This window comes from Citrus sinensis, chromosome 3, assembly GCF_022201045.2.
Source record: "Citrus sinensis cultivar Valencia sweet orange chromosome 3, DVS_A1.0, whole genome shotgun sequence".
Classification (NCBI taxonomy): domain Eukaryota; kingdom Viridiplantae; phylum Streptophyta; class Magnoliopsida; order Sapindales; family Rutaceae; genus Citrus; species Citrus sinensis.
In genome coordinates, this window is record NC_068558.1 from 20,543,836 (window position 1) to 20,566,814 (window position 22,979).

Below are 22,979 nucleotides of genomic sequence, written 5' to 3' on the forward strand. Positions count from 1 at the left end.
AATAAATAAATAACATGTCAGAATGATTGCAATTGTTTTGCTTCTGAAGCTACGATGATATAAGTTCATAAAAAATACTTGATTTGCATAAAATTTTTACCACTCTATTTTCTTTTCAAAACAGTTTCTTTAATTTCTTATTAGTTCAATAAAAAATTCATGTTATTAATAGTAATATTACCTTCTTCTTTTTTTGCATTTCTTCTACTATGATTATTTATATTAACTATTACTACAATTATTATTATTATTATCATACCTCATGGGATTTATAGTTAAATATAATAAGAATGTATATATGTCCTACTGTATTTTTGCAACTGTTTTAGATTACTAAGATATCATTAACATTTTGATTAGACAATTGATTTATGTAAGTTACAAAACTTAGGCGTTGAAATATCATTTTTTGGATGAAATCATTATTCAACACTTTAGGAGATTTGATCATGAATTTGATCATCTATACTTGAGATTTTGACCTTTGTTCACATTTATGCTGATTTATCATTTAAATAATTATAATTTGCTAACAACATTTTTTTAATGAGTATCATCCTCTTTTAAACATCAATATAATTCTTCAAATTTTCAGGACTTAATTAAAATAAATTTTCAATGTTTATTACGACTAATGTATGGCATTATGAAAATCTAACAGTATAATAACAACATTTATGATTATGATTTAGGCGTGTTTAATTTATTATTTTTTAAAATGTTTTATTGGCATTTGTTTGTTAATGAATTATAAGGTACTATTAATTTATCCAGTGCTCTAAAAAATAGAGGAAATCAAAATTTCCATTAATCTAAACAGGTTTTAAAAACTTTTAACATCAAATAATTTACTAATAAAAAATTGAAACTTTCTTAATCTATTTGTGTTGAATTGAATTATCTTTTTCCTTTTTTTGGGGGATCAGTTGACTTTAATTTATTTATACTTTTGATCTTTAAAAACGTTTTGCCCATTTTATCATTCAATTAATTATATTTATTTATCTTTGAACTAAAATAAATCAAGAATTAAGATTTTTTTCAATTCAAATTAAATTTTTCCCACTCTATTTTCTTTTCAAATTATTTTTCTTAATTTTGAATTACTTCAACAAAAAATTTATGTTATTAATTATAAATATTATTATATTATCCTTGTATTATTATCACTATTATTATTTACTTTTTACTCTTACTACGATCATTAATATTACTATCCTACATCATGAAATTTGTTAAGAACATTTTTTTTTAGAATGAGTATCAATCTTTTTTGTTTTTAGGTATGTATATAAATTTCAATTTATAAAATAAGTTCCTTGATTTTCAAGACTGAGCTAAAATAATTTTTAAAAGTTTATTGCGACCAATTTGACATTATGAAAACCTACCACTATAGTAACAACATTTTTTTAATATGATTTTGCATGTTTGCAAGAAAATAAAACTTTTAACATCAATAAAACTAATACAAAATTAAATTAATTTATAACTTCCAAAGGCTACACATCAGATGCAGCTAATTTGAGACTTAGATTTCATTGCAGACAAATAATAATAATAATAATAATAATAATAAAACAAGACAGCAACCAAATGATATTAGCAAAAAAAGTTGCGAAAATATAAACAATATTCAAATTTCAAATTCATGATCAAAGTTCTTTGGCAGGATCAGATATATATTATTTTCAATAGAAAAATTGAAACTTACATAAAAAAAAAACACAAAACTACATTCTAATTTCACAACATAACTTTTTGAAGAATTTTTTAACAGTAATATTCAAAATATAAAAAATATTCTCAATTGGCATACTCAATTCTTCGCAACTTTTATTTCTACTTTCATTTAACGACAAACTGATCTTTGCGATAAAGATAGAGGAGAACACATCCAAATAAATAAGAATAAACTTTCACTACTAATTCATGATTGCACGAATAATATAAATCATGAAATACCATCCGTATGAAAAACAGGAAATTTTCCCATTTGACCACTTTCCAATTTTTAATATAAAAAAAGACCTCACTTCAATTTTTCTTACAATAACAACCACTTACAAAGCTCTAGGACTAAACTATCCATAAATTGTCAAAATAAAATACAGACATATTTCGCCCAATATTATTCAACTCCCAAGCAATAGCGAACATCTACACACACCACCAAAACACTCCTCATTTCACCTCTCCCACATTATTCAACTATCACTCAACCTCCCTTTTATCTATTTCACATTCATCAAACTAATATATTTATCCAAGTATTGAAGACAAAATCAAGCAACAAACTAAAGAATAATGAGAAGTTAAGGTTAGTATTTCTTCAATCTTTATCTCTTATTTTTTTGGTTGGGTTTATACAAAAGATCAGCTACTCATTTTATTACAATGTGAGTACATTAAATGGTTAATATGAGATCATAAGTTTATAAATTAGTAAATTTTTTGTAAAATCTGACGAAAATGAGTTTTGAACGATGTTAAAGCCGAAACCCAGAATCCAGGCGACAAGTACCTATCGCCCTAGCGACAAAATTATCGCCCAAGCTTAGAATGATTTGTTGCCCGGGTGATAGGTACATGTCGCCTGGATTTTGGTATTCGTCACCCGGGCGACGTATTAATATACAATACTGTCACTTGGGCGATTGTGTTGTCACCCGGATCACCCAAATTTGTTGATAATTAATTATTTATTTAATATAGTAATGTTATTGTTTGCAGTGTTTTTAATAAAGTAGTATTATTATTTTGCATTAGATTAATGGAGTCGGTAGTTCTTAAGATGTATTTTGATGGAGCGTGGGAGACTTTGGAGGATGGTCGTATGGAGTATGAGAATAGAAAAGTTACTGCATTTGTTTCTAAAAGGATGCAACATTTGAACAATTTATTGCAAGGTTATATGGAATTCTGAATAAAAGTCCAGATGAGTATTCCCTCACAGTAAAGACAAATGAGAAATCAACTCATCCGAAGCAACCCATTGATTCACTGCCTATAGACATAGTGGACAATGAAATAGTGCGAATGATTATGTTTATGAACTCTGATCCAATTAATTATGGATGCACTCTTATTTATGTGACGACAACTCCTAAAGTTTCGATAGAGCTTCCTTTGATGCCATCAATTCAAACTTCAGCCTTTGAACACTACTCCCCATTCCGCTCCCATAAGGATCCTATTGATGACAATGTTGTCAATACAGATGTAGATAATATGCATGCAGAAACATATAACAGGCTGTGTCGCGCGATTTTCCAGAGAGCTGTCTATTGCTTGGTTTAGTCAAGCATTATATAAGTCTCGGGAAAATTGGGTGACAGGCTGTGTCGCCTGAGTGACAGACTGTGTCGCTCAATTTTCCAGAGAGTTGCATATTGCTCGATTTTAGTGGCTGCTGAAAATATCAATTGACAATAAGAATATAAAATAAGACGATTTAATAGTATGTGTTTAATAATATGTCTTTTTACATAATCTCATCCATAAAGATATCCATAGCAATCTTCTTCATAAGCAAATCTCCACAATAGCTAAAGTTAGGTTTTACGACTAGTCTGAGCAACAAACAGTGTACTAGATTGCCGCTAAATCTAGGATCCCCAAATCTAGGATCCCCCATGGCCAGAAAATGACCGAAAATTAACTTTTTAAATAGCCCAAATTGAGTATCAGTTAACTTAGTCTGTATATGTGTAGTGACAAAAGTAAATCTCGTTAAATTTGAAACACAACCTAGGAAATGACCATCGATTGGTATCTTCAGTGACCAGGGATGCATATGCTTGTCGGACATATTTAAATAATAAATTAGGACATCATTAGCATAAATATTTTAAAGAAAAAAATAAAATTGAAATAATAGGAAAACTCGGGCGACAGCATGCTATCGCGCAAATTTAGTTGTTGTCGCCTATGTACCTACGTCACCCGATACTTGGGCGACACAATTTTGTTACCCAGATTCAATTATTGTCCCCTAGAAAGTGGGTGACACAAGTACATTAGCAACAACATGTATTGCCCAACCAAATCATGCTGTCACCTATTTACATGGTTGGGCGACGCAAGCGTGTCAACCGCGTTACTCAGCCTCCCACGCCATGCATGGCCATTTGGTTGGGGTGATGGGGAGAAGCCGCCCGCTTTACCCAAGCTTGACATGACCAAATTTTAGGCAACATGGGCAACCATCTGTGTTCTTGATTGGCCGACACACCAATCTTCTCTTTAACCTCAAAATAATTCTAATTTTAAATCAATAATTTTTTAGAGACATTTAAACAAACACTTGGTGTGCCATTTATTAGATATCTTAATCTTAAAAAAACTCTCATATTTTCATACCCAATACACATCCTAGTGATTAACTATGATCAATGATGAACTAAGCAGGCAGTTTTAACAAAAAACTATTCTAAATTCATGAAAAAAAATCAAGAAAGTACCTAAGCCACGGAAACTGTATGTAAAAAATCTTGTTGGAAGCAAAATAGCTCACACACGTCATTGGAAGTGAAGGAAATTGCCGCCGGAAGTAAAGGAACTTGGCGAAACGCAAGAAACATCGAAAGTGAATGAACTTTGTGTGGGCATATTTAAATAGTACATGAATAATATAAATCATGAAATAGCATCCGTATGAAAAACTCAAAACTCACAAAACACAGTAGAAACCAAGCACCTAAGAATAAGTGGCAAAAATTTGTAAGCGTGTGGATTCAGCTGTGAGTAAAATGCATTCAAATAAAGCCTTGTTCATTTATTTATTTGTTTATTTGTTTATTGTAGTAAAATGCACAATTCTTATAATTTATCAACATACCTAAACACTATTCATGTAGCCAAAATACTTAAAAATGATTAGATTACTAATTATCAAAGCATTTCAAATGTAAGAATATCAAGTACACAAACATTTACAAAAGATTAGGTATGTGATTGTTATACTTCAAATTTTCAATAATTTCTAGTGACCACAAAAAATGCACTGCTTATTGTCTTCAACGCCTTTCAGCAAAATGTCCTTGATCTTTATAACCTGCATTAAGAATTTGAAAACAAATTATAATTTGTTACATTAATTCTTATTTCCAGCTACCGCTACCTTTAGCTATTAAGGTGCGGAAGTAGCTTCTCCGACATTCAAGCTACATCAGAATCGGCACAATTAGCCTTCCTTAGGTGAAGAGCAGGAGGAAATAAAGCGAAGCGGGCTTTCTCAAAGGCTAGAAGGGATATGGGATTGAATCAAGGCTGGCGCACCATAGTAGAAGTCTGCTGAAAGAAACAAAATAATGGCACCTTAAAAAAATTTTCCCATACATAAATTACAATAACTAAATTATCTTTAATTTCAAATCAGATTTATATTTACTCAAGCTAATAAACTTTGAAATATCATCTATAAATGCTAGGCACTAAATCAAATTAAACAAAAATTAGTAAATTGTATGGGTATATTCTTTTTAACTCAAATAGAAGCCTTATTATTTTTTTCTTCATACTACATCTACCCAACTAATCTTCTATTAGTATTTAATGCTAATGTTAAGAATAAATTACAGAACAAGTATTTAATTTGTATTCTAAACTGCACAAATGCAAAGAGCAATTACCATAACTTTATATCATGCCTCTGCATTCATTAAATATTGCGTTCCACAATATAAAACTTGTTAATCAATAGCAGTAGAGCATTCCTCTAAAGGGTGTGCCTAAAGTTATTACAATGTGTATCATCTTTCTTTCTAATAGACCAACACAAGAACAATGAATTTCACCTGCAAAGAATTTTGTATCAAAGCTACTCATAAAAATAAAACATGCTGCTACCACGAATTTAGGAAGCGTTCAGCATCTGGGCCCTATTAATGAACATAATCTAAAGAACCAAGCTACATGGGCTCATTTATAACCTTATTTTGTCCATTAAACAATTCAACAAACCAATTTAGCTTAACAAGCAAAACAAAATACTACCAAGAACAAACTATTTTAGAATAATTTAAAATCTTCATTTAAACAAAGTACAAGGAAAACCAAAAGCATGAAACTAAAATTGCAAAGATATGAAATACACCACGGAACTAATTTATTCAAGTTATTAACTAAAACATGATAAATTATCTATGTTATAATTCTAATAATCTTTTAAAGCCATAAATGATAATAGAAGGAAAGGAAAGCATAAACAAACAAAACTAAATGCAGTGAAAACTTTGAATATCAATGGTGTTTAACCAGCTACTACAAACATTTTTACTCTAAAGAAATCTCTATAAAAATCCTTCTATTTAACTAGATGAGGAATTGACATTTCTCAGCCTCAAGCATATAAGAAATAAATTTACCAATTAAGAGAAGTGCCTATAAGTAAAAATAATTAACAAAACCATCACCACAAGGGATGAGACTCTTATTTGTAAAAGAAAATCTGCAGATGAAGCAGAATCATGGAATCTACCTCAATTGAAAGTCTACCTTACTTTATGATGCTAAAACAACCTATATACAGTGCAACTTTGGAGTTAATCCCTTATTAACTTTAACGCAAATGTTTTTGCAGTATAAGGAAGCAAAAGACAATTCCTTCTTCAAGACCCTGGGTAAGTTATAGGTAAAATAGACAAACTTCTTCAGAGTATGAGAAAGCAATACTCCAAATTATAGATACAATAACAACTAACTAAAAAGAATCCATTGAAAGTTGATTAAATATATCAATATCTTATTTGTATGGCCACTTAACATGAATTAGCCCTAGTATAGAAAATTCTTGCTATATTCCTAGTTTATAATCCATCTGACATTTTTTATAATAGTTATAAATCCAAAATAACTTTGGAGGCATGTAGTCAATGATGAAAATGAGGAAGTTAAGGAATGAATGGTAAATTGCAAATAATTGTAAATATTACTCCAAAAAAAAAGAAAATAAAGATAAAAAATTGTAACAGAGAAAATTGATAAAAATGAACAAAATATATTCACAAATTGCAAGAAACAAAAAACAAATCAACATGAAAAATCATATATCAACATTCAAAAACCGTAAATTAAAAAATTAAAATAGAAAAGTTAATACTCATTGTTTAAGTATTGATGAGAAGTTTTTGATGAGGAATCCTAAATTAACAATACCTGAGACAATAAAAAATTACCGAATAGAAATATTTTTCAATTGATTGATAGGGGATATCAATTAGGTCATAATAAGAAGAGAAAAAACATGAGAGGCTTTTGGGAGGGTGGTTTACACTGAGAGAGTGAGAGAAGCAATTGGAAAAGTGAGGAAACTAGGGTTGTGCAAAAAGTTGGGATAATTAGGGGCAAAAGTATGGTGCCCGCTTCTTCTTCTTCTTATTGGCAGTATAATTAAAATTGTTTAAGGCTTTTGGCCCCTTTCTTTTGTAGCCTTTTTTTTAAAAAAAAAAACTATTATCAATTTATCGTTTTTGTTTGGGTAGCATTCTTAAAATGCTACATTACCTTATATGATACATAGCATTTAGAAATATGGTACTAATAGGATGATAAATGTGATAAAAAGTAAAATATTATCACTTGGACGAGTAATGGTAGCTGTTTTTCAATAAGTGTTACCAAAAATTAATGTTTAATAGCATTTTGCAAAAACAAGCTACTGCACAATGCTACCAAAAGTGATCATTCTTGTAGTATATACTTAATCCATCAAAACATAGAGCAAGGATATAAAAAAAGAAAAGACAAATGTGCCATAAAAAAGATATTCCCAATATCCAAATTAACTAGAGACTAAGAACTATGGCCAATGAGCATAAAACTGGCAGTAATGACATTTGATGAGCATATCCAGGGCATTACCCAAGTGATATTAGCAAAAGTAAATCTTGATAAAACATTTCCAAAGACAAAGACTCAAATACAATCACCACCCATGTAAGCTACGGATTTGAACCACATACCACTTTGTACTTCTACAACAGTTGAACAAACTAGCACCCACAATATAGTTTTTTTTTTTGGAGCTATACCAAAAGAAATCAAAATAAACACGAGCCCATTTTTCTGGATGAAACATAAAACCAAGAATTATATAAAGAAAAAAAATAGTAAATAAACACAAAAACAACTGCATTGCTGCTCAATCAAAAAACAAAAACCAAAAGTGAAAAAAGCAGGCAACAGGATAAGGTTACATGTCTGTTATGACAAGAATAATGACTGTCAGGGGCGCAGAGATCTCCCTAAAAAGCCCCCGGTGTTCTGAAGACTCACAGACGCTAAGGTAAGCAATGGACGAATATGTCAGGAAAGATTAGGGCTTAGATTATTATGATTTGTTAATTTGTTAAAATACTAAAATAATTTCACTAATGCAGTTTGAAAAGCCAGGCTCTAGGAAATCACAACTCAAGGAACAATGACAAAAAAAGACAAAATCAAAACTTGGATCAAAGACCAAATCATGTAGTACGCTAATTTGCGATCTAAAGGCATATAAGCTGGCTCAACTTGGTGGTGTAAACAAGTAACCGAAGGAACCAATCAAAGAAACGAGCTCTGTACAACACTTTCAATTGATAAAAAATCAGTAACATTTAACTGAAATTTCATATTAAATTTATCCAAATAAATAAAGAGAAATTTAAAAACTTATATAAACATGCAACAATTTGTAAAATATGAAACGAAGAGACAGGATTTACCGTGAATCCGCTGCAAGAACTTGTCAAGATCTTCTTTTATGAAAAGAACTGCAACACTCATCACTCAAATGTCTACACCCCAAAAGCTTCATTTCACCGTCACGTCACCTTTCCACCATCCGATTACAATTACAAGCCAAATATTTATATGTTAACATTTTGAGTAAAAATTAAAAGCAAACAGGAAACGGGTGTTGAATGAAGACTCACCGTAACCTAATAGAATTGAGTTAACCGAGGAGCAGAGATGAGTGCATGCTTGTTGAGCCCTTTCTTTTGACGAGCCGTACCCGCTTCTGCATTTTGATGGTTATCGGGTCCTCCTCCAGCGGTCTCCATTTTCGGCTCCAATCAACCTGGTAGCTATGCTTGCGATGGTAAATCCAACGGCAATTTAGTCACGTTGGAATAGCGATGGCAGCTCAGCTGGTGGCCGGTGAGGCTCCGCGTGCGTGCGGGCTGAGATATTGTGAGAGCGGCTAGGGTTTCTAAAGAATTAGTAGAATATGAAGTATTTATATAAAAATTGAATTTGATACAGATTAAACATAAAATAAAATTTGTTATATATTTCATTTAGGCCCTAATTTTTATGTAAAGTTGAGGGGGTCTTTGGTAGCTTTCTAGTTTGATTTGATCACTTTAATATGAAGTATTTATACGTGTCCATGCGTATTACGTCGCGTCGTGACAAGACGAGAAAGGGAGCCGCTGGAGAGGGAACCGTTGGTTTTGGTTTGATTGCGTTTTCGACACGTGACATTGAGAAAGAAAATGTATACATCAAGTCAAACGCAACAAAACGTAATCTGCGCACTTTAATAGCAACAAATAGAGGGATCAAGCTACGGTGCAATTGTGATATCGTGTTACAGTTGCATCTGACCGTTAAATGCACTTAGATTAGTGAGGTCCACTGATATTTAACGGTTGAATGTAATTGTGGTACGGTACCACAGTTGCACCACAGGTTTCCCCCAAATAGAGACCAATTCGGTGAAAATTTTTCATCTGCATTTGAATTTGCATTTGAATCTGCATTTAACATAGCATTATCCATTTGAAATTTGGCCTTACCCTTACACGTCAACTCCCTTTTCGCTTCGCATTATTTCTCTATAAATACCCACCCACCCGCCCTTCACTTTCATTTTCTCTTTGGGCTTTTTTATCTTGTTTTCATTTAGTTCCTCTTTTGTTTTTTTTTTGTTTCGGCGGCGGGTTCTCTCAGTTTAGTCGGCCAACGTCAAGTAAGTTTCTCAAATTTAGCTCCCTCTTTCTTATACGTTAATAGTACAATTGATCTAGGTCATTTGACATGTCACGTGTAATTTTTTTAAAATTTAATTTTGTTGAAAACAATTTACTATTTTCTGCTCGTAATTATAATTGTTACCTACTGTTGATTTTTGTTATTCTGCATGAGACCCATGCGTTGTTTTTGTTCTGTCATTTACGTTGACCGAACTAAATTAACTATTATATTAAATAATTTAAATTGGTCTCCTTTCTAAAACTGAGAAGTCGAATTTTTATAAAATTTTGATAATATCTTGTATTGTTTTGGGCTCTGCAGACTTTTGAGGGGGCAAGGTTTTATTTAGAGCACGGAATCTGTGTGTATTTATAAAGTTAGTAGAAGAAGCAATGGAGGTATATGGCAAATCCATGGTTGCTGGCCCTACAAATGTTGTTTATTTGTCCACTATTCTGGGCCATGATGGTCCAATTCCTGTTCACAAATGTGATAGGAAATGTGATAATGAACATGTTTGTGGAAACATGTACATCTGCAAACTAACAGGATTTACCCACATTTGTGACAAGAATTGTAACCAGAGAATTTTGTATGATAACCATAATTCACTTTGCCGGGTCAGCGGCCAGATTTTTCCCCTTACGCAAGCTGAAGAACAGGCTGTTAGAGGAGTTCGGAGAAAGCTCGATGCTGATAATTCCCCCTCTGATGCCTGTGCTTTTAAGCGCAGAAGGGATGCACAATGTCATCCTTCTCCTTTTGAGAGATCTTTCTCTGCTGTTAGTCCTATCTGCAGCAAAGTTGGAGATGGCATGGATATGAGCTAGATAGTTTATGTTGTGCGACTGAAAAGATGCTTTCATCAATACATGTTCCTTTAGAGATTCTTCCCTTTTTTCCCTTTCGCGGAACTATTATGGAAAACAGACTTGATGTCATTGGACCTGCCTGTGTGTAGGAACACTTTATATTTCTAGTTATGATTAATGCAATGTAGTTCATTAACTGCCCTCCTGTCGTAGAGGATGATGAACAGGCTCTTGTTACTTTTGAAACTTGATCAATTCAGTTTCTCTCTAACCCTACTGCCCACATCAAAAACTACAATGATTACAGGATTCTTTCAGGTCTTTCTTAAGGCTTGAATAATGATTTTATTTCTCTGTGTGCTATTTAATTTTTTGTACCTCTATTTATCTCTCTTTCTTTGGATATTCTATTTACATAGGAACAGTGTTATGGTTGTTTTATTGCTGTCTTAGACATTTTGGTATTGACAGTATCATTTTCTAGCTGTGTACTTCTTTTAACTGTATCTCTTTCTGTGGTTGTCTTGATTTGTCAGTACTCAGTATTTCTCAATCTCCTTCGATTTCATATGATTTCATCTAACTTGATAGTCATTTGGTTGGCCAATGCAGTACAGGCTTTCAAGTTCTTGAAATGAAGCCATTTTTAGATATCTAATTTAAACTTCACTGTGCTCTGTGACTTAACATTTGATTAATTTGTTTCAGGTTGAAGAGGAATGACACTTAATTGGTGATTCTTATTATGTTTTCTATCTATTGTTTTGTCACTGTTATTTTTGGGTTGATTTGTTATTTTGGGTTACTGAAATAAGATTTAATTTTGCGGGGATTGAATGATGCAATTCAGGAGACTTTTAACTGTTATCTGATTATTTTGCAATGTGAATGAATTGAATTCATTCCTTCTCAATTCTTTTTCAAACAAATATTGCAGCTTTCTGATGTTTGTTGCTATTTCTATGTAGGTATTATCATCTTTGCGCAGATATGAGAACAAAGCTGCAACAGCCTATGCTGATGGCGAAGAAAGACAGCATATCATATCAGCTGGCTTATTTCACAATTTGGGCTGTTTGGAAGGATTTTACTCTGGATTAGAAGATTAGATGGATGTTTGTTGCTATTTCTATGCAGGTATTATCATCTTTGGACAGATATGAGAACAAAGCTGCAATAGCCTATGCTTATGGCGAAGAAAGACAGCATATTGTATGAGCTGGCATATTTCACAATGTGGGCTGTTTGGAAGGATTTTACGCTGGGTTAGAAGATTAGATGGATTGGAATGCCTGATCTATTTCTTGAGAGATAGGGATCCGGTTGTGTGACAATAGTACATCTGTACGTGGACGAGCTGTGGCAACTCCTTTCAATTTCTAGACATTTAGCAACATGGAAGAATTGTTACTGCTGCTGAATTTGCAATGACAGCCTTCTTCATTTTAAGGAAGAAAAATCATTGAGCAACTCCCTGGATGTGGATGGCTGGGGCGTTTTCTGATGTTACTGGAATATTCTGACGTTACAAGCCTTTGAGCCCTTGTTGTTTTAAAGCTAACATTAATGAATCTTTGGAAAATGAGTTGGATTTTGGCTGAGATCTTAGTGTAGTTCTCTCAACACTGTACCCTTTTCTCTGCTCAGAATTTTATCAGGATTGTTAGATTCATTAATGTTACAGAATTTCTTATGTGGACTACCTCAAATATTTTGCTGGTGAGCTGACTGAACCGATTTTGTTTTTAGGTAGGCGACCAGCTACTGATTGAGCTTGTCCAAGGGCTTATAGCTATGCCTTTGATGATGGCACAAGCACTTTCACATGCAAGGCATATGATTATGCTATTATATTCTGCCCTAACACTAGCAGCGGCGGGTATGCATCCTATTCCGATGGATTCTTTCGCTTGGTTTTATAGCTTTTGGCAACTGAATCCATTTTCAGACCTAAACAACCTCATCTCTTTTTGTACACAGGTTAAAGGGATCAAATGGTTCACTTTCACCATCAATTCAAGATCCCAGCAGTACCAAGGCTCAGCAGATGGTTTCCTCATCAAATAACCTCCACCTGCAGCCCCTTAAATTGTCAATTTTCATTTTCCTGGTTTTGGTCTGAACGGTTTATATACGTTGTATTGGTCTGTGTAACTAATTGGCCTTACTTAATATGGCAAGTGCAAGGAAATTAAAGGCTGAGAAAAAATACAACTTAAAAGATTCAAATTGGTGCGGAGTTGATTATGTAACACAAAATTTTTACAAAGTCCATGTCTAGCAGTTGAACCAGAATTTACTGTGATTTCATACGTCTAGAATTCTGTGAAATCTTGGAAGAATATGGAATAGTGCACAAATTATTTATTTATTTAATTGAACTACCACATTTACAATTTTCAGTGGAGTCGACCAAAATTTGACAAAATAACATTTTGAAACAAGTTTCACAAGAAGCAAGTAGGCACAACATGCATCGTGTCGAGCAGAAAATCCATCATAATTAGAATTGCAAAAACCTCACTCTTTTACATTTAAGCATTAGGGACTTTTCGTTATTACTCTGCTTGACAAAAAACAATCCCCCTGAAACTACCTCTGAGTTCTACTCTGTGATTCATTTCATCACCTAATTAACTAACATCTGACTAATACAGCCATAACATAAGCAGGATTTAAGAAACAAAAAACAGACATTGCATGCTTCATTTCTTCGCCTCCAGCAGTCGTACCTCTCTTTCCTGCAGGCCCCTGCATTTCAAAAATTCATACAATAACACAATACAAAAGATTATAAGTTGTGGATTCATAATAGATGCATTAGTAACCATTTGAAAGGGTCCAGAAACTTACAGCTTTCGCTTTGGTCTTCTCATTGGTTTGTTCTTCAATGCCATCATTTTGATCAATTTGATGAGGTGTAGCTTTAGCAAGCTTGTCAGATTCATCTTCCAAGTCAAATAAGAAACCATCCAATGTTCCAGCTCAAATGAAATCAATGAACGTGAAGGACAAATGTCGATTAGAAGTGAACATATCAAATAATGATACACATAACCACAATTGCCATAACAAGACATTTTCTGTATAAATGTCCTCATTCACTCAGGCACCCGTGCTTGATTCAAATTCACCAAGATAACCCTTTCGGAAAAATAGTCATTACAGCGGCATTTTTTTTTTCAATCTGGATTCTAAAAAGAGCTAAATATTTGAATTTGAATGACATGCTTGATTTTTAGTTTGAATCTCTAATAATGAGTATGGAGTTGTTTGTTTCTGAAAACCAATACTTTTATAATTGTATCCTTACAAATTTTAAATGTTAAATTTTATTCTAAACATATCAACAAATGTAAAAAAGATAGTATTTTATCAAACATAAATCATGTTCAAGTGAACACAATCTTTTAATATTCTAAATTAGAAACACGTTAATCAATTTTATTGTAGTTTATGATAATTCAATTTATATATACACACGTTTTTATGTGGTAAAAAGCAAATAAACTTAATGAAGGTATTTTGCGAGAGGAAATAATGACAACAGTTCAGACCTATTCTCATTCCAATAAATAACAGGGAAGTTTATCTACACTTTTCTATTTAGGTGAAAATATGTTAAAGCAATTAAAAAAAATAGTAAATTGAAGAAAACAATCCCTATGTTCTTTTGTCATTTAAACAATGAAAAAGTTCTAGACACCTTTCATAAGAGTTTGGCTTAATTCACTCCAACCACCCACCCCCCCCCCCCCCCCCCCCACCCCAACAAAACAAAAAAAAAATTATGCAGCCTTTAGTTTAAAACTTTTGGCTCAAGTCAACTTCTAGATTACTTCCAAAATTTTATTAATTGAGAATCCCTTAGTTTAAAAGTTTAATTGACTCTAAAATTTTTAGCTTAATAATCCCACCGTCAATGATACTAGTTGAGTTCAGATACTTCAATAAATTTTCAATTGCAATGGTCACACATTGTGAGTGGAACAGTGTTCATGAATTGTGAGGAAGAAGGTAAGACCTCAATAGGACATAGATATAATAAGAAGTGAAGTGGCTGTCAGCATGCACATTTAAATGTACAAAACATATAGTTGTTAAAAGTCCAATTGCATAAATGCTAATTTTAATAAATAATTCAAGTACCTGGGGCAATTTTTTCAATCTAGAGCAATGTTCTTTTATCAATTACATTATGATTTAAGAATGAGTAAAGCAATCATTTTCACACACCATCTTAGAGAGGAAAAAAGGGGGGAAAAATATTGGATTTTAGCTAGATATGTGTCTGACTATAAGTTTAACCAACTCCTATTATTTAGCAGGATATTAAGAGATAAGTTTTAAAATTAACATGTATCTGAGTGATTAATTTGTTTTGAACTATTTTAATGATAAAACAGTGAAACTGCGGGGTCTTCAATGAACTTTTGAAAATGGTTTATCTGGATGAATCTAAGACAAATATTAGGGTACTCGAGTAAATGCACATATATGAGTGTGTGCCTGTGCATCTAGAGAAAGTGTGATAAAATCTTGACCTTCAACCATAGTGTGGCTTCAGCTGAATAAAGTCATTCATGATGGCCCCTATCTGATCAAGAAATATAAATTTATGTAAATAAGTTGGATTAAATTTATCACAGTACCACGGTTGTCTTAGCAATATCAAAGTCATAAACTATTTGGAAAATCACTAATGAGGAAGAAAAAATATATATGACAGACAAAAGGATAATAATAAAATTAAAATAGGAAAATCCACAAGTATAAATGAAAAAGGAGAGGACTTGCAACAAACCTTAGCCTCTGGATGGCCAAAGCTAACCTGAAGAGAAAGAAAGCTAAGTTATTAAACAATCTTACTATCTCAGCAAAAATTAACTTTTTTTGTACCATAATTAAAACAAAGAAAGTGGAAAGGGGATTTAATTATTATTATCATCGCCATTTCTTTTGAATACGTGAAATAATATCCAATTTGAGGAATTTCAAAGGAGATTGATAACGTACAATGCAAAATGACCTGGAAGGAACTAATGTTGTTTTGTATATGGTTCCTGACAGTGAAAAAACACAAAACCAGTCAACAGCAGACCCAGAATGCAAATAAATAATCAACAATCAGGAATCAGGAATACATGTAATAGTAGACCTTGAAAGTGTAGTTTTTATATAAACAAACAATAAAGTGGAAACAACAAGGGAGCAGCTGAGCAGGCAGACAAGACATGGGGAAAAAAATACAAAAGAAGGTAAGCAAGACCCCCAAAAAAAAAAAAAGAATAAATAAATAATTAATAAAAATAAAGCAGGAGCAAAAATGTATATTGCTAAAAGCTTCCAATGCTGGTGAACTTAATTCAATTTTAAACCATGTGAGTTTACAGTCCTGTCTTACATAAAATAGGGATGATTATCTGTTCTTATTTTAAAAAGAAAAAGACAGATCATTTTAAAATTTATGAATTAAAAAAAAAAAATTGAACTAGAAAACAACATGCCTTTTAAGTCCAAGAACATTACATGGTTTCCCTCAGCAGTACCAGGAACTAGTATTCTTCCAACAGCCCCCATATCGCCACTCAGATCTATGGACTCCCCTTCACACTCTACAAATGCCTGCATAAACAACAAAGCTTCTATTCATTACATGAATGCTAGATGTGTACGTGCAGAGACAAACACAAAAGAGAACATGGAGAGACAAACACAAATAAAGAGAGTAAATTTATCAAAAAATTCAGTCACGAAGACCAGAAACAAATCCGCAATTTTTTATCTACACGTACCCGGACAGAGAGATAGAGATTGAGACAAACACAAATAAAGAGAGTAAATTTATCAAAAAATTCAGTCACAAAGACCAGAAACAAATCCACAATTTTTTATCTACATGTACCTGAACAGCAGAGAGATAGAGATTGAGAAAAAGTATTTGATGCATTCTTGCATGTTCTAGTAAAAGAGAAATTAGTTTAATAGCATCTGATGATATTCCTAAGCATCTAATAAGATTAATTAGTTGGGCAAAAAAGCACCAAAGGCCGTCATTTTTTTAAGCATCCATCAGCACTATTTCCAAGAAAATCCTCCTCTCTCATCCGTTGAAGAATTGCAATTTAAACATCAGCAAAAGTAACAATTTCTGCAGCATAAAGATATGTTTCGTGTCCAGCTAGGAAATTATTATGGGAAAGTTTGAGACTAGTGATCAAGCACCAAAGAAAAGGCAGATAAAAGGAAGCCAAAATCTAAACAAGATGTGCTACCTTGGTAAGTTGGAGTTTCTCTGATATCACCAAAGGCAACGTCGACGTAGAGACCTGAAAATAATAAAACTATGAACTGAGTAAGACAGATTAGAGTAGCAATCGTCACAGCTGCTACTATAAAATTCTCAAATTAAGCATATTACGCTTCTCCGCTATGTCTTCCTCAGCATCTTCATGGTCATTGTTTCCTACACCATTATCAACCGACATGCATGAGAACTCCAACTAAAGCACCTCTTATTTTTTAATTTCTTTTTTGGAGAATTGAAAATAGTCCATTTTCCGTCCACAAAAGATTCAGATTTAAGACAACATCCTGATTAACTATCAATCTTTTAAATTAGAATCTGTCACCGTTGCATAGACTTCATGCCTTTTCTTTTCACATTATTAAGTACATCCTTTTCTTTCTTTGGTGATTTTTTCCCTTTCTTAGGAGACTTTTCTTTTGAAACCTTCTTAACTGAAGTCTTTTCGTCTCTACCAGTCAGAGCTGCATCCTCGTCCATTTCTTTCCCTTGGAACTGAAATTCTTTCTCCTCCCTTAAGAGGCTACTATCCTTGCATGACTCAGAATCTGATGACAATGCCAAAATTGAACTTTTTGGTGCCTGCTCAACAATAAACGAAGTTGTCATCAATAGACACAAGATAGCAAGCTCAACATATGCTTCTAATGTTTCCACCACAATCTGAAGAGGTTTAAGATATCTGAACACGTTAAATAAACCAATGTATTTCAAGGAGTTCCATGCCACATTTTTTGAGGCAGCCTTATGAAGATTGTAATAGTGTTTGAAGAAGCATAAATTCCAGGTTAAATTTACCTAGTTGCAAATGTAAGAACTAAGTACCCAAAAGCACATTAACGCTCGCTCGCTAGTTCCAGTTAAGTCGGTGGCAAATTTCAAACGAGGTGCCTAGCATTTCCTTAGATTTCTTGACCATAAACTCACAAGAATGTCAAATCAGACAACTTTCTTTATAAGTTCAAATATAACCAACAGGGATAATCTAACAATAATCTAACAACTTTCTTATTTTGGACCACCAGTAAGACCTTTAAAAATTTATCTACCCCTACAGTAACATACAATTATGAGCTCTCATATTAGCCTAAAGTTAACCACAGAAAAAGCCAAAGCAGTTTCTTACTAGTCGAAAGAAGCTTTTGCCTGGAAGAACTAAGAGTTTTTTATTTGTACAATCCAATCAAAGTTTGTGCATCCTAAATCAGTTTGCTTCTGCCACAAATTTGCATCCGAATATGAATATAGGACCAGCATCAGGTCCTCCAAGTTTTCAGCTTCAATTACATCAATAAAATCCTAACACACAAAAGGTTCCCCTCCAGAATAAATGAGTTTAATTTTCCACAAATACCAATTTCCTTCCATCTTCTTGGAAAAGTAGTTGAAATTCATTAGAAAACTTATAATGTTCCCACTGAAATGCATTGGTAAAAAAATATTAAGCAGGCAACAACTGTTTGATAAATTCTAAAAACTAGAGCACTTGCAGGACACGTACACACAAAATAATTTAAAATTTGCTTATTTGCATGAGAGTTGCTTTTATTATTGAGACAACAGTGACCAAATATTTCGGTGAATGACTAAGGTCCTTGTGTTTTGATGAAAAGAGTTATCTAGAAAAGTACCAATTTTTGTCACTTGAATTAATTGCTCAATAGGCTGAAAGCTCTTTGGAGATAATCAAAATAGAAAGATTTTTATTTATTTATTTATTTTTGGTATTTTGAATGATGACCTTCTATAATAGACCATCAAAAGACAACCATGATAAGGAACTTAGCAAATTCCTATATATCTAAGACCTTACTTCGTATTGTGGTGCTGTAACTTTTAAGTTACAACCACTAAAAGCTACAATTGCTGTGAAAAAAAAAGTGACTATAAAATAAAAATTGATAGTATATAGTAAATATGATTTTCTAATAATAATTTGACAAAAATAGTAAAGATATTATAGGTTTGTTATTATACAATTGTGCAGTCAAATAAACTCAGCTTCCAAACTATAATAGTAAGTATTTACCAAATACTTTACTCAATACCAAAAAGGCCTGAGGCAATTATCAGATGGAAGAATACCCAAGCAGTGATGGCACTGAGACTTTTACAAAAGGTTCCACATGTTTCTCAAATGTCAGCTTGGCAATAATTTTCCCACCATCTCCATTCCCTAAATTATTATCAAAGAACAAAACAATATAGTTAAGTTGTATTGCTAAAACCCCAGTGCAAGTTTGAGGCGAAGTGAATCCATTATCAATCTTGTCCTCCATACAGAATGGTTTCGAGCCTGATCATACAAATAAATTTAATCAGTGGCCGAACAAATATGTAATCATGCTCAGAAGCAATGCCAAAGATAATTTTTATGAGACTAACTTGAAAGAATAAACAAAATACTTTTACTTGGTAGGTATGATCCATTGAACATATATCCATCTTTACAATTTTTTTGAGAGATTGAGAAATTTAGAAATTAAAATGAATTATACCAGGAAAGAATGCAGCCAATCAGGAGATTCTTCCCTTGATCCACTCATATCGTCTTCCCTCTTCTAATATCTTGAGCCTAAGGTGAGGATACTTTAATTACACCTTGAAACACTTCAAAATGTAAACATGCGATAATGATAAATTCAGTTCAAGACGAATGATCGTGCAAACTCCGGATCTAGATGTATGTGCAATGCAGATCCACAAATATTGGTCAGATCCATCTGTGTGGTAATACCCATGCATAAAGGTGGGCATTTCGGTTTTGGGTTCGGTTTTTTGATTTTCAGTTCAGTTTGCAACCCGTTCAAGTTTAAGAATTCAACCCAAACAGGTTGAAAAATTATTTTAAAATGGTTCAGTTCGGTTTCTAATTCGGTTCTGTTCGGGCTCATAATTCAGTTCAGCTTCGGGATGTTATTTCGGGTTCAAATATGGTTTGGGTTACAAAAGACAGTTTGGGTTATTAATTCAGGTCAGGTTACTAATTCAGGTTACAGCAACTACAATTAAGAAAAAGGTAAAACACCAAATGACGAAAAATATTCAGATACTAAAACAACAAAACCAAAATATTCTACAATAAAGTACAAAAATAAAGAAAAAAACTTTAAAGTCATGAAGTTAATCCAAATTATAAAAACATATATAAATCATCAATAAAATAAAACCATCTCCATTTTTCCATCAACAAAAAAATCACTCCATTCTGCAAAAGGTTCGTATGCCTTTACATTCTGGAAAAGGTTTCGTATGCCTCTGTAAAGTTCCAAATAATGTCTTCATTAACATTCACACAACATTACGTGTTGAGAAAGATACTGAAATGATAAAACCGACCAGAATTTACAGAGAAAGTGGCACAGTACCAATGAATCTAAACAAAAACAATATAACAAGATAAGAAGAGCTACTGGAATCATTATGCTGCTTGCAAGTTCCTTAAAATTACATTTATTGCTTTCTATTGACTCATGAAACTGAACACAATAAAACTGCCAATACTGAACACATTGAATTGAGTCTATGGCTGGAAATCTAAACAACCATGGTTTCAAATTAAAAATATTTACTTTCATTTTCAAAGGTCTCATGGCTAGCAGAAATTGCCTAGAAAAGAAGATATGTTGTTTCAAAAAATCTGTCCAAGGACTTGGTGTTAAGGAAAGACTTTGAATGGTAAGAGGTACCTCACTTTTCTTCTGCTTTTAATGCCCTAAATGATGAACCCGTTGATATCACCAAGTTGGTACTGCCAGAGGTCTAACTGAATGGAGAAAAAGATTCAACTTGACACTTCAAGCATTTAAGATATTACTTCCCATACAATGAATTTGCTTCAAATTGTCTGAAGTTAAAATGTATACAACTATGAATAATTATGAACACGTCATACAGATGACAAATGAGCATAATTAATAAATCGTAAGTTAGACGTCAAGACAGCATAATTAGTCAACACTCATAACATATCAAGTTCTTTTATACTTAAGTTACCGTGAAGAGCTGACGGCCAGCTGCAACAATCGGGAGGCGCTACGGTGGCCTATGGAAGCTGCGACTGCGAAGCTGCTGTTGTGCTGGCTTAGCCTGATTCGCTGAAGTTGCTGTCGTGAGCTGAGGCTGAGACTATCGTGAGGCGTGATCTACTGTCGTGAGCTGAGGCTGAGGCTATCGTGAGGCGTGATCTACTGTCGTGAGCTGCTGTCATCGACTGAGGCCGTCAGCGGCTGGCATGGGCTAATTTGAGAGAGGAGAGATGACGACGTGCTGTCGTGGACTCGTGAGACTGTGCTGGGTGTCGTGCCGTCGTAGAGGCAGCCGACGGCCAGATTTGAGAGAGGAGGAATGGAGCAGAGCTGGCTGTTAGGGTCTGTTACGTGGTTTTGGGAAATTGGCATTTGTCAATTGGGATCGGGTTGTACGGTAAAGGTTTCAGTTTGGGCATTTTTCTAATTGATTTTTTTTGTGTTTTAGGGAGAATTGCGTGCGATATACCCGTTTCCTCCAAAATCTCCAAAATACCTACTATATCCCTTAAATTATAATATTTTTAAATTTTATACATATATACTTTAAAAAATTAGAGAAAATATAAAAATAACCACAACTAAATCAAATCCTTATAAAACTGAACTCATATCCTCGAAGTTGGGTAAATAGTCGAGAATACTCGACTTAAGTTGAAATAAAAAATTGACTAAAATTTTTTTACTTTTCCAAGTAAATCAAGTAAGGAGTCGAGAATACTCAACCTTAATTTAACCTTACCTAACATTTATTTAGAAAAAATTCTCAAGTTTTCATTAAAGTTCAATAACTTGTAAAGAATACTTGATTTAAATTGAAATAAAATTTTCATTTTAATTAAGTCAGGTAAAAAGTAGAGCATACTCGACTTTGGTTATATTATTATATGTAAAAGTCATGAGAGAGGAAGAAAATGTAGATAGATAGTTTTTTTAGGTTATTTTTTACTTTTTACACTTTCATGAGGTATATATATGTAATGGGGTATAAATTTGATATTTAAGGACAAATGGTGCATATTTAAATAAAAAACCTTGCGTTTTATTATTAACCCGAATCGAATTGCAAAATTGAGAATTCAATCTGTTCGGTTTCTACAGTTGATCTGAACTGAACCAAAAACTAAGAAAGAATTCAGATTTAGCTCTGTTTAGGTGAAAGCTTACCGTACGCTTTGGGGTGGACAAACGGTTCGGTTTTTATCAAATTGAGCCAAACTGAACTAAAAAATTTAGTTTGGCTCAATTCGATTCTATAAGTAAAAATCAAATGGTTTAAAAAGTATCGAACTGATTAGTTTTTGTTTAAACCGAACCGAACCAAAAAACAAATCAGTTCGGTTCAATTTAATTATAAAATATTTAATGTAAAATATATAAACCTAAAATCAAATTTCAATTACAAAAAATCAAAACCCTAAATTGCAAATCACGATTGCATCGCTTTCCCTTGTGTCTCTCCCTCGCCTCTCTCCCTCGTGAGATCCCTCTCCTCACGGCGCAGTCCCTCAGCAGCAGCACCATCCCTCAGCGGTATCTTTCCCCTTTGCGCGTGCACGGCGTAATTCAGCTCAGCCCCTCTCTGTCTCTTCCTCATGTCTCTCCCTTGCCTCACACCACGGTCGACACCTAGCACAACCCTTTAGCAGCAACACAACCCCTCCCCTCAAGCACGGTGACGTCGTCCTTAGCCCCTTGCACACGATCATCTTGGGCATTGCAACCTGTAGGTGTCTATTTTTAAAAAAATTTATGTCATGGCTCGTTTGTTTGTATACTCTTTAGTTTCTGTTGGGGGTTGATTTTGTGGACTGTTGGTTTGTATAATATATTTGTTAGTGGACTTAAAAATGGTGAGCAAATATAGTG

The 22,979-nt window shown here is 33.2% G+C and overlaps 1 protein-coding gene and 2 long non-coding RNA genes across 23 annotated transcripts; 1 reads left to right on the forward strand and 2 right to left on the reverse strand.

Moving 5' to 3' along the window:
* Positions 1-3,178: 3,178 nt before the first annotated feature.
* LOC102631131 (uncharacterized) lies at positions 3,179-9,312 on the reverse strand. 3 transcript variants are annotated; one of them, XR_008053328.1, is made up of 4 exons: positions 8,919-9,312; positions 8,709-8,816; positions 4,464-5,292; positions 3,179-3,193 (listed from the first exon to the last, which is right to left on the reverse strand). It is a non-coding gene; the product is annotated as an uncharacterized LOC102631131 (long non-coding RNA). The 3 variants fall into 3 exon arrangements; XR_008053329.1 differs by lacking the exon at positions 3,179-3,193 and adding an exon at positions 3,395-3,409; XR_008053327.1 differs by lacking the exon at positions 3,179-3,193 and adding an exon at positions 3,398-3,412.
* A 518-nt stretch (positions 9,313-9,830) lies between these two features.
* Positions 9,831-13,173, forward strand: LOC102630629 (uncharacterized). 2 transcript variants are annotated; one of them, XM_052439084.1, is made up of 5 exons: positions 9,831-9,958; positions 10,285-11,093; positions 11,744-12,385; positions 12,525-12,654; positions 12,756-13,173. In XM_052439084.1, exon 2 carries the CDS (start codon positions 10,356-10,358, stop codon positions 10,791-10,793), a length of 438 nt encoding a protein of 145 aa, XP_052295044.1. In that variant the 5' UTR covers positions 9,831-9,958; positions 10,285-10,355; the 3' UTR covers positions 10,794-11,093; positions 11,744-12,385; positions 12,525-12,654; positions 12,756-13,173. The 2 variants fall into 2 exon arrangements, with proteins under 2 accessions (XP_052295044.1, XP_052295043.1); XM_052439083.1 differs by having other exon boundaries at positions 11,744-12,654.
* An 83-nt stretch (positions 13,174-13,256) lies between these two features.
* LOC112496251 (uncharacterized) lies at positions 13,257-21,555 on the reverse strand. Of its 18 annotated transcripts, none has more exons than XR_008053770.1 (11): positions 21,079-21,555; positions 19,581-20,848; positions 19,168-19,378; positions 17,408-17,664; positions 17,197-17,241; positions 17,051-17,104; positions 16,305-16,400; positions 15,792-15,838; positions 15,580-15,606; positions 13,629-15,372; positions 13,257-13,526 (listed from the first exon to the last, which is right to left on the reverse strand). It is a non-coding gene; the product is annotated as an uncharacterized LOC112496251 (long non-coding RNA). The 18 variants fall into 18 exon arrangements; XR_008053774.1 differs by having other exon boundaries at positions 17,538-17,664; positions 21,079-21,554; XR_008053773.1 differs by having other exon boundaries at positions 17,518-17,664; positions 21,079-21,554.
* Between the last annotated feature and the right edge of the window lie 1,424 nt (positions 21,556-22,979).